This window comes from Narcine bancroftii, chromosome 1 (genome assembly GCF_036971445.1).
Source record: "Narcine bancroftii isolate sNarBan1 chromosome 1, sNarBan1.hap1, whole genome shotgun sequence".
NCBI classification, from domain to species: domain Eukaryota; kingdom Metazoa; phylum Chordata; class Chondrichthyes; order Torpediniformes; family Narcinidae; genus Narcine; species Narcine bancroftii.
In genome coordinates this window covers 102,212,007-102,224,396 of record NC_091469.1, presented here as the reverse complement: position 1 = coordinate 102,224,396, position 12,390 = coordinate 102,212,007, and the positions used below count along the sequence as shown (strand labels likewise).

The 12,390-nt window shown below is 41.4% G+C and overlaps 1 protein-coding gene across 1 annotated transcript in view; it reads left to right on the top strand.

Moving 5' to 3' along the window:
• The window catches only part of tprn (taperin), a 106,268-nt gene that overhangs the window by 82,616 nt on the left and 11,262 nt on the right, over positions 1–12,390 (top strand). The window contains exon 2 of the mRNA XM_069934559.1: positions 6,484–6,685. Coding sequence (XP_069790660.1) covers positions 6,484–6,685 — 202 coding nt within the window. The remainder of the gene's footprint in view (positions 1–6,483; positions 6,686–12,390) is intronic.

Below are 12,390 nucleotides of genomic sequence, written 5' to 3'. Positions count from 1 at the left end.
CTATGAATTTATGCCTCCTTAAAGTTCAGAGTCAGAAACTGCATTGTTACCATTTCAGTTAAATGCCCATAAGTTTATATAAAAACACAAGGGGACCCACTTCAAGGTCAGTTATAGTTAAGGGTGTTCATCTTGGCCAAAGAATATTTAATGAAATAGCATTTGTTTTCTTTTTATAGCGTCAATGCCCTGGTGCATCAGGGTAAAGGGAATAAGTAGACACTCAGAGAGCCCATGTACTGAGCAGTGCTCCCAGTCAACATGTACACTTTCACTCACTGGATCAGCATTTCATGAGTTACTGTTATTTTGTTTCATAGGTGGTTAAACATCATCACTTGAACCATTGGTTCAGAAATTACTTTGTTCTTTGAAAGGCGAGTTGAACTTGTGGTCAATGGCAGGCCAGCCCATGACTTCTGAGGGTCCACAGCAGCAGAATTCCATAGTGCACATGTACCAATGTGCCCTTACAATAGAATAGGCCTTGCCTCTGGTCACTGTTGTTCAGGTGGATGTGTAAGAGGGTAGGTAGTGGTGTTGATAAAGGGTGAGGTGCCATGATCCTAAGCTGTGAAGAGTATATTCATGGTTTTCCCTGAAGGATCTTAACTCAACATTCATTGCAAGCCACCGACTCCAATGTGAGGAATAGTTATGTAGGTGCTGATTTGTACCTCACCCCAATAATTAACTATTAGTCATGAGTGGGACAGACTTTGTTGGCCATATTAAATTCTGTCCTGGGGTTCTTCCAGCAGTAGTTTTTGGTTAGTACTTATTAATGCAGCTAAATCTTAGTTTCTTCCTCATTAATCCAAGAAGTTGGAATCAGAATCCGGTTTATTGTCATGAACTTGCATCATGAAATTTACAGCTATTTTGTGCATTACAGTTACAAAAGTGCTATAAATTACAATTCCTAAATACAAGATTTAAAGAAATTAATATTTAGTGCAAAAAAAGAGAAACGTGAGGTAGTGTCCATAGGTAGTCTGTTCATAAATCTGATGGTGGAGGGGGAAGAAGTTGTTTTTGCAATGTTGAGCTTCAAGAACAGACAAGGCCTCTTCTATTGTAAGTGCACATTGGAACATGTGCAGCATGGAATTTTGCCATGTGGAACCCTCAGAAGTCATGGCTGGCCTGCCACTGACCACAAGTTCAACTTTGACTGACCTATTGACTACTTGTAATTCTCTCTCTTACAGCAAATTGCAGAAATATCAAAAATATTTGCTTTTTCCAAGTATCCTGGGTTCTTTTTAAAAACATGAGTCTCATCCCAGTTGGTGAGGCAAAAAGATTTTTATTTGAATTCTTATGGGCCCAGAGGACCCCAAAACCCACCAGCAATAGAAATTCACCAAGACAAATGGTTGCTTCAACAAAAGTTGCTTTTAATGATCTTTAAACATGAAAACAGGATCAAGCTCTAACTCATTACTATTTACTTAACCTGACTTAACCCTCTTCTAATTCTAAGCACATGTATGTAATGTGAGTAAGGTCAGAAAAGTTCTTTGATTCACAATCCAATTTCACTTCTCAGTCCTTCAAGTTCACTGGTTGCAGGCAATTCTTCTACTGTGCACAGAATTTAACATTTATGAATCTTCAAGCTTTGGCACTTGAAAGGTAAATGGTTACTGCGCAAGAAGGTTTTTGTTAGTTTTCAGAGAGAGATTTGCTCGTTGTACATCCACAACTGATTCCTTCCGAACAGCCACTTCAGTGTTTTGCCAAAAAACTTGCCCCATCATTGTTTTCCAGATGATAACCTCTTTCTTTCAGGGCACTACAGAGTTCCTTTTCTGTTTCCCTTATCTCAGGTGAAACATTATACAGCCAGCCATCTCCTTTTGTATAGACCACAAGAGCTTTGACCAGGCTGAACTAAGAACTCACAACCTGTCTTCAAAATGGGGTTTTTCCACAAGCTTGCCAACTTGTCATGTTTCAGTCCCAGCAGCTGCTGAACTGTGAGAACTGAATTTTCTTCTCTCTCTCTAACAATAATCCATTACTCCACACCATGTCCAATTAACACCTACTTGTGAAGTCCTTGTAGGCATTCTTCAAAAGTTTTTGTAAGGCACTCCGAACCTGACTGTCTGGCTTGAGCCAAGCTCTTGCATTTTAAATGAGATCTGTTTTGAAGTGTTTCTGTCTGTGTGTGACCTAACTAAAAACCCCACAATCTAGCTTTCAAAAATATATCCATACATAATATAAAATATAACATAATCTGTCACAGAATGCTGAATAAAACTGAACAGCCACTAATGCCCAGAGGTAGAAATAAACTGAACCTGTCATTAGTAAGGACTGACAACACACCAAGGGTGGCATGGTTGGGGTAGTGGTTAACTCAACACCATTACAGCACCAGTGATCAGGACCTGGGTTCAAATCCAATACTGTGTGCAAGGTGTTTGTATGTTCTCCCCACATCTGTGTGGTATTTCCCTGGGGGCTCCAGTTTTCTTCTGCCGCTCGAAATGCACCGGAGTTGTTGGTTAATTGGGTGTATTTGGGTGGTACGGGCGCATGGGCCAAAACAGTACTGTATGTCTGAACTTAAAATTTAAAGTCATTCAAAATTGTAATAAAATTATTTTTGTTTTGTTTTTTTAGCTGTTCACTCCTACCTCTCATGGAAACTGGAAATGTTTGTCTCTCAGCTGGGATGCTTGACTCATTTCCTCTGAACATTGAATCACTGAACTTCACTGTAGCAGTTTTATCTTGGAGTCTCAAGTTCATGTACACTTCTCTCTAATCAGAGTAAAACCTTGGTGTGAGGCTAAAAGGTTAAAGTGGCATGCAAGAAAGTTTCCTTTATTAACCAAAACATTGCAACTCACTTATTTGTGTCATGGGGACAATTCTTGAAAGGACCAATTATTGACGCATTTCCCAGTCTTTCATGCTGGCCTGGAAACATTGTGGAGGTTGTATGCCACTGAAGACTCGAGCTAAGGACACGTATCCCTCTCGTTAGCGTGGTTCCAGGGATCCCATACCCAGCCTCTGACCAGGGATGAGATACCCTGGGACCAGAAATTTGTGGATTATGTTGAGTCCAAAATTGAGGTCCAGCCCTAAATGAGGTGATACTGCGTTGGTCCACTGTCTCTGTGCAACAATAGGATTGAGTTTCAATGGACACAGGAATGTTGCTGGAGGCGTGAGGTCTGGTTCCATCAAGCTTCTCTGACCAGAAGCTCCATATTTTGGACATATTTCCTGATGGCCGTAACTAATTTTAAACAGTTTTAAAGAGCCATTAAAGAAAAAATAGGCAGCAAGATTTTTTAAAATTATCATCCCTTCCACAGCTTCACACCCAGATTTTACTCTGGTTAGATTGATGTAAATGAACATGAACTTGAAAGACTCCAAGATAAAGCTGCCACAGTGAAGTTTAGTGATAATTCAGTGTTCAGAGGAAATGAGTCAGGTTTCCTGACTGGGAGGGAAAACATTTTCAGTTCTCATGAGAGGAAGGAAGTTTGAACAGCTGAGAGCTGAATCTTGAAGAAGAACTCAGCTGAAATGTTGGCTTGCCTTTTACTTCCTATAGCTGCTGCATGAACTGCTGAGATTCTTCAGCACATTTGTGTATCATGCAAACAGCTAGATTTTTAAACTACAATCATTTATTTGTGTCCAAGATGGCGGCATGGCACAGCCTGCAGCAGCCTCTCCAGACCTAGTGCTACAGCAACTCCCCAAGTAGGTGCCACGCACAATCTTTGATTGGATGAAGATGGACATTAGAACACCATGATACAGGTGTTGCAATAAGGGAATCACCAAGCAAGAGCAGACCTCAGAGAAGAAGCTGCGAATTGGGCAGACTCAACTGCTGAGGGAATGGGAGTTTCCATTGTGGCCTTGACAGTTGAGGGGACCAAGCCTTTGTTGTGGAGATGTGGCTTTCGGTCTTCGGTGTCGGCTTTGTTTGTTGCCAGTGGTTGAGGAGATGGCGCAGAGTAGTCGAAGGAGGTGTTCTGCGGTGTCTGGAGCAGCGGAGCAGCAGAGTTGTATTCCCGGTTCAGGGTCCTGGAGGATGAGTCGACCTGGACCGCAGGGCCTCATGGCAGATGTTCCTGAGGCTTTGGATTTTGAGAGACAGTGAACTGTGCGGCGGTTTCCTCTCAAGCTGGCAGAATCTAGAGTCCAGCAGATTCTGGTAAACCTGGCCTAAGATGTAGTGTAGCTTCATTCAAGCTAGTGGACATTTTAACATCTAAAGTCTAATGATATTGCAACCTGTCTTTACTGCCCATTGCCTAGATTTTGATAATTAATGTATTGTAGTACTGTTTTTGTAGATAGTTTGAGTAGTTTTGTGTAAATTCTAGTTTTAGTGAAAGAGAAATAGTTTATTTTGGTGATGTTTTAGTGTTCTGCAGGGATATAGTGGTGGCTAAGGTCCAAGATGGCGGTATGGCAGTCGCTCGCAGTGGCCTTTTCGGACTTGGTGCTCCTGTACGTACGCTGTTTTTGTAGCTTGTGCTGTTTTTAATGTAGCACCATGGTTTTGGAGAAACATTATCTCATTTTTCTTTTACTGTGGCACTGCTTTATAGGATGATTTTAAAATGACGAATAAAGTTGAACTTGATAACTTAAGTTGTTGAATAGCATGGCCTTTAGCATTTACCTTTCAATGTTGAGTTTACTCCTACCTCAGTGTGTTGGTACTGTTCCCTCCCCTGCCTATGACCCCTGACACCTGTTGCACATTAATTATGCTGGTCACTGCAAAACTCTTCCGACCCTTCTGTTGTGGAAGGCAGTTTAATGAAGTTTAGTCGGTCACTTTCTGCAGTCTGTCTCTCTTAGTTCAGGTGGCCGATTTGCTAGTAAAAGCACGTATGTGGATATTTAAAGGAATAGAGAGACATGGGGCTTTGTGATGGAAATTGGCTTGGAGGTCAAAGATTGGCATTGTTGAATAGGCATGAGGTTGAAATGCCTTCTTGTCTCAGTCTCTGCACCCTTACCTACCCCTGCTACTCACCACCATTTGCTTGTTTATCGTGATATTAAAACTGCTTTATCTTTTTTGCATACTCGTCCTAATTTCCTTTAAATTTTCATCCTGTATTTTGTACTTCCTAATTCTCTCGGATTCTGCAGTGGTCAGATCCCAGTTTTGTGTAAGATTCCCATTTTTCCTGACATCACTGTGTATAACATTTTGACATTCAATGAGGCTTCGGCTTTTGCAGTCCTGAGAATATCTCTGAGCTCTCATTGTCTCTTTGAATGCTTCCTCACTTCTTTATCTGCTAGAATGGTTTCAGGTGCATGTTTGCTGGACTATGTCTCTTTCCCCTTCCCCTATCAATACACAACTTAATTGAGTTCTGATTACCAGCACAATCCTCTCCAACTGGGAAGACTTCCTGATGCCTGCCCACCTTTCATTAGTCGAGAACTATCACTCTTCTTGTTAAGCTAGTGATATCTTGGGTTAAAGGGCTTTCAAAATACAGTAAAAAACCACTGTTATCTGGAATTCAAGCAACCGGCAAAAAAAAATCGAGAAAAACCAGAAAATGCATCTACCAATCTTCATAGGTACCGGATACCGGGGTGGGGGGTGGGTTGACTGTACACTGATTCATATCTCAGTTGATCTGTCGGTGCAATTGAAGTACTCCCTTTTGCTATGCTGTATATGCTCTCCTGTTATGCTCTAACAGTTGGGAACCCCTATGCCAATGTCATTGCTGAACTACCATTGAAAACTCGGGCTTGTCTCCAGCTGTGAGTCAGAGAGCAGGATGCGAATTTGTGTACCCACTTGGACCTATTGCTCCTCTTTGGGTGATGTTGAGCTCTGGGAGGACTGTCTTGAAACTGGTGCAATCTGTGTAGCTCAGCTCTTGTCTTCATGGATGCAGTGTGGCAATATCAGCTCCAGCTGATGAAGCCCCTTTTACCTGTGCTGTTTCACACATCCTGGAGTCCACCATTGCTTTGGGTGTGCATTTGCCAGGACTAAGCTACCACTGCTAATAATTGATCATGCTACTGAATATACTGATAAACATAAATGATATTAAGCCTTGGCATTAATATCATGGCTGTCTGACTACAATATTGAAAAACTAATTTATGAGCCTAGTTTAAGTTGTATCTTTCCCATTGTCTGTATAATTCATAATCTTCATTTAAGTTTAAAAAAAACTTGGTGTAATGATCCAGTGCTATTTTGCAATGGCAGGCAGTTTTTCAGCAGTATTTGGGCCCTTCGTCCTCTGTCCTAGCTCCCAGCTCCTCACACTCTCAATCTATCCTGTCCCTTGGCTCACATTTGGCCTCCTCACTTTTGGCTCTTGCTGTGCCACAGTGTTTCTTCCTGCTGAAATTTTCTTCAACAGATAAAACTGAGCATCTATTATGGAGAAAGACTATTTGAAGTCCAAATAAGCTTTTAATCATCTCTTTTTTAACCCTCTACAGATGAAGATTTCTTTCAACGAGTCTAATCTGCACACAACATTTGAGTACCCATCTGAGAACTCATTGATTCAAGAGGAGGAATCTGAAGTGAGTGAGGATGAAGATGAGCAGCAAACTGTGATGACCTTTCTTCCACGACCCAGTTACATCAGTTCTCCCACGTCTGCAAGCAGCCCCATACGGACTAATACTGCAGTCTCAGGTATGTGTCCAAATGGGAGTCATGGGAAACTATTGGGTGCCTGGTCCTATCACAAGCGAATCCAACATACCCAGATTATCGCCCAAGGATCTCCCTCTTGCTTCACTGAATGAAGGCCTTCTGCCAAACTCTTCATTTTCTGGTGACAATTGACATTTTGGTAGTGTCCATGCTTCCTACCCATCACCTGGTTGCAGGGTGGCTCACAGTACATTAATGGTCTCAGTTGAGCAATAAAAAAAAAGATTAGGAACTGTATACAGGACAGCACAGTAACAGACCCTTTTGGCCCATGAACCTGTTCCGCCCAATTACACCCAATTGACCTACAACCCCGGGGTAGGAGGAAACTAGAGCCCCTGGGGAAAACCCACACAGACATAAGGAGAAAGTACCAACTCCTTACAGACAGCGCAGGATTTGAACCCTGCTCCTGATCGCTGGTGCTGTAACAGCTTTGCGCTAACCACTACACTAATTGTGGCACTATCTTCTAGCAGAGAATCCACAAGGATGGCTGTAATAAGAACTAAATTCAGTCTTTGGCATTCAAAGTACTTTAATTTGAAAACAAATCACACTGTTCATCAGAGCAGCAGAGTATTGACCCCGTGCAGTTCATAAGTTGAGAATCTCAGGGAGATACAACATAAGTCAGGCCCTTCAGCCGACTAAGTTCATCTACAGAAGTCCAGAAATCCAGCCCACCCTAGAATCTGGACTTTTCAAAAATTCAAACGTTTAAAATTTAGCAGGCTTTTCTGTGCATGCATACGTAAGTGCCACAGATGCACAGTGGCAACAAGCAACCACTCTATTTTTCTTTAAAACTGCTCATTTTGATAAATAAAGTATGCTGCATTTGCTAATGAATAAATTATCAAATTTCACCTGTTCATCACTTCTTTATTTCCTCTTTAAATATGAATTTAAAAAATACTGCTTGAGAATCTGGAAAATCCAAACCGACTCTATCCCTAAGCAGTTCAGGTTTTTGGACTTCTACTGTATTTATATCTTTTCTTGTTTTCCCCATATTTCCATCAGATTTCCCCAGAGACTCCCACTCACCTTCACACTAGGACCAATTTACAGCTGCCAAGTATCCCACCAACCCACACATCTTTGGAATGTGGGAAGAAACTGGAGCACCTGGAGGAAACTTGTGGTCATGGAGAAGGTGCAAACCCCTATTAGAACTTAAAATGTGAGCCAAATGATTACAGTTTAGACTGCATTCCCAGCAAAGTACAACACACAAGGAACCATAGCAAAAAGAGTCATAGACAATAGCTTTGCCTTCAGTGTCAGTCAATAATTTCCAAACTTCAAGATGCAGGCCACAATGCCCCCACCCCTCACCCCCCTTCCCCCCCCCCCCACCAACTCGATCCATGACTTCCTGTCTAACAGACTGCAATTGGTGAAGATGGGTAACAACGTCTCCTCCACAATCAGACTCAACACCGGCATTCCATCATCCCTCTATATCCACGACTGTACTGTTCTGTTCCAACTTTATCTTAAAGTTTGCAGAAAGAGAGATTTTGTTCACCACAAGTTTGAAAGTGCTTCATGTATTCTTGTTGATATATCCTTGTGAGGATCACTAGGGTCCCCCTCTGCCCCATCGAAGTGATGTCCCGGGATTATTGTTTTGAGAAGGCGCACTAAACCATTGAGGACCCCTTCCACCCAACACACAGCTACACCCACTGGGAAAGAGATACAGGAGTATCAGGGCCAGAACCACCAGGCTGAGGAACAGCTTCTTCCCATGGACAGTGGGAATGCTGAATGACCAAAGGATCTGTTTACGCTAACCACCCGAGACACTCAAATTTACTAAATAATATTTATTATTTATTGTTTGTCTGAATGTGTTTTATGTGTGGTTGTGTGTGTGTGTCTGTGTGTTTTGCAATGAGGACTGGAGAATGCTGTTTCATCAGGTTGTACTTGTGCAATTGGGAGATAATGAACTTCAACTTGCTTTTCTTTTATTCTGCAAGGATATTGCAGGCATGATGAGATTTCCTAGAGCAATTTGTGATTTTCAGTAGCCACTAACTCCATTCCATTCCAGCTGATGTAAGTCCATCATATAATATTTGCACATGTTGAAGTCTTGATTGTTGAGTGAAGAACCACTGTCGGCTTTAAAAAAAAAAGTTTAATTACCTATTTAGTTATAAAGCACTAAAATTTTACACTCTTTAAAAAAGAGTCTGCCTAGGGGTCTGGTGCGGTGAGGAACCTGCTCCATTAGCTGGGCCATTGTCCTTGCTGATGCCCTTTTCTTTTGCACACATCACCTCACCTTTGATTCAGGAATAGTTCAGTGGATTGATTTGTGCAAAGCCACTGATTCTCCCATTCACTGCGGGGCTCTTGCAGAGCAGTCCTTGTAGTAATGGAAGGTTATAACTCACACGTCCACTGTCCACCTTCACAAAAGCAGCTTTTCCAGATTGGGGAGCAGAGAATCTCTTTGACAAAGGTGGTAGTTAGATTGACTACTGGAGCTCATAGATAGAATAAACCAGGAACTTGCTGTGATCACAAAGTGCAAAGTGTTAACTGAATGTCATCTGCTGATGCAAGGAAAGGCTCTTGTCAACAATATCCTAGTTTATGCAGCACTAACTTCATAAAAGGTAGGCATGGGAGAGGGGAAGTAATTCTTGGCTTTTGTGTAATTTTTTTTGTGGATGAGAATTCAAATTGATTATCATCTGACTGTTCATATGCAACCGGATGGAACTGTTTCTCTGGACCATGGTGCTCACACATCCACCATAATACACAACACAAAATCAGATCTACATAAAGATGTAATTCAAAATAAACATATAATAATATTTTTGGGATTATTTGCTCGCTTACTGGATACTGTTCATCAATCTCTCAGCCTGTGGGGGAAAAGCTATTACCCAGCCTGGCAATCCTGATTTTGATGCTTCTGTACCTCCTCCTTGAAGGTAGTGGGTCAAAGATACTGTGTGCTGGATGGAAATGGTCTTCTATAATTCTTAGAGGCTGTATTTAAGCAACGTTTCTGGTAAATGTTGCCAGTTGAAGAAAGGGAGACTCCAGTGATCTTCTCACCTTTTTGATGATGTTCTGTATAGACCTTGGGTGAATCCTTTGCAGCTCCCATACCAGGCAATGGTGCAGCCAGTCAGGACACTCTCAATAGTCACTGTTAGAAATTGCACCTGCACACTGGCCTAATCTCAGTACCGCAACAATGGATGTTTGATTTTGCCCTCTGAAATAGCCCAACTAACAATGGCCTGGCCAAAAACATCAACATCTTGAGAAAGAATTTTAAAAAACATTGAATTACTATAAAATATGCCTAGATGTGCAAGTCCAAATACATTTTTTTCCCATTTGAATAGCTAACTTTCAGCATTTATTTTCATGTGCTCCCTCAAACCATCAGTTGCAAACTTGGCTTTTTCCTGGCAGAAATGGATCATCATCTAGTGGCTATAATGCACACTGCAAGTGTGCATTTAAATATTGCACATAGGTGTAGATAGCTAGAATGTGAAAAAAGCCAAGAAAATGGAAAGAAAAAAAATTAAGATGAAATGAAAGTTGGAAATAGAGGTTATAACAGAGCTGTTTTGGTCTTTAGTTTATTAGTGGCAGGCCAGTTGCTTTTTTGAGCCTCAGATTACAATGTAAATGTAAGCAAAGTAGCTCTAGGATCATGCAGTTAGAATTGATTCATGAAAACATTTATTGATCTGTACAGACTGGAGGACTTGTGCAAGATGGAGAGGTGAATGTATCTAAGAAAATAAAAATAAATAAATGGTAGTAAATACTAATTATCTGGGTTTGATGAGAGGAAGCAACTTAACTACACAGTTGTGTAATTGACTAAAGTCAATCATATCAGATCACATTTATCAGTGTGGATTAATTAAATAGAAGGTGATTGGTTGAGGTGTAGAATTGTGTTGAATGGAGAGTCCATGACTGGCGAAGATGTTAAACATGGGCCATTCAGTCCTTCAAGCTTGCTGCACACTCCATACAATCATGGTTGATCCTATATATGATTTCTGTGTAGTATCCCTCTTGATAGCCTTTTCATCTAGAAATTTGTCTGCCTCCCTCTTGTATGCTGTGATTTAGCCTCCAGCATCATCCATGGCAGAGAATTTCACAGATTCACCACTCTATGTGAAGACTTAAAAGTTCTTCCCCAGTAATAAAATGGAAGGTCCCAGCGAGTGTTGGTGAATAGAGGGGGTATAGGTACATAATTTCCATGAAGTGGTGAGAAAGGTGACAAAGTTGTGAATGAGACATTGGGCATGCTTGCCTTTTGTCAGGACATTGAGGACAGGAATACAAGATGTTGGTGAGATGCTCTTGGAATACTGTGTGCAGTTCTGAGTCACTCAGCTGTAGGAAAGATGTCAGTCAGCTGAAAAATGTGCCGGAAATATTCACAAGAACATTACCAGGACTGGCAGCTTAAATTATAAAATAGAAGCTAGATGGGCTGGGACTTTTTTACTTGGACCCTAGAAGGTGAGAGGTTCATAAAATCATGAGGCACATAGATGAGGTTAGTAGTCATTATCTTTTACCCCGTGTTGGGGAATCTAAAAATAGAGGCCATTGATTTAAGCTGAAAAGGGAAAGATTTAAAAGGGTCCTGAGGGGCATGTTTTTCAAGCATGGGACGGTGGGTATATAGCTGCCAGAGGAGGTGGTAGGAGTGAATACATTTATAATATTTAAAAGTAATTTAAACAGGTGCATGGATAGGACAAGTTTAGAGGGCTATGGAAGTAAAACACGAAAGTCTGCAGACACATGTTGAAGTAAAAACTTAGAGGTATAGGGGGCTATGGGCTAAACATGGGAGAGAGGACTAGACTGAGAAGACGACTTGTTTGGCATGGTCAAGTTGGGCTGAAGGGGCTGTTTAACAACATGAGAAACAGGAGCTGGAGTTGGCCATCTGGCCCATTGTACCTGTTTTGTCATTTAGTAAGATTATGGCTGATCTGTTTCTCTGCTGTGAAACTCTGACTGTAATATGCTAAGGTTAGGCCTTTGTTCTAGAAATTCCAAACCAAAGGAAACTTCTTTCCCACTTACAATCAATTTAGCTCTGTCACAAGTGTGGTATGTGTTTGAAATTGGGGTAGGCAGTCTTAACACAACTGAACAGTAGTTAGGATGCTTCACTGCATTGTTTGCTGTACAGATTCAAGATGTGTGTTTTAATTTTTAAATGTAGAGATACAGTGCAGTAATGGGCCTTGAACTTTGAAGTATGAAACACCAAGGTCTGTAGGTGCTGTGATTGTAGTTAAAACACACCCAAATGCTGGTGGAACTCAGCCAGCCTTTTCATCACCTGTAGGAGACAAAGATATATTGCTGATGCTTTGGGCCTGAGCCCTTCAAGGAATAAGAATAAGCCAAAAGCAGGCCAGGTTATATCAGAAAGTCTCAGAATTCAAACAGTGGGGGAGACCAACAAAAGGTGTTAATTGGATATGATAAGGGATGAGGTAAGAATTAATCATGTCTGAACAAAAGGAGAGACGATGAGGGAAGAAAGGGCTTTAACAGAAGCCAGAGAAGTCTATATTAATCCCATCTGGTTGGAGGGTGCCCAGTTGGAAGATGAGGTGTTGTTCCTCCAATTTACGGGCGGTCTCAGTCTG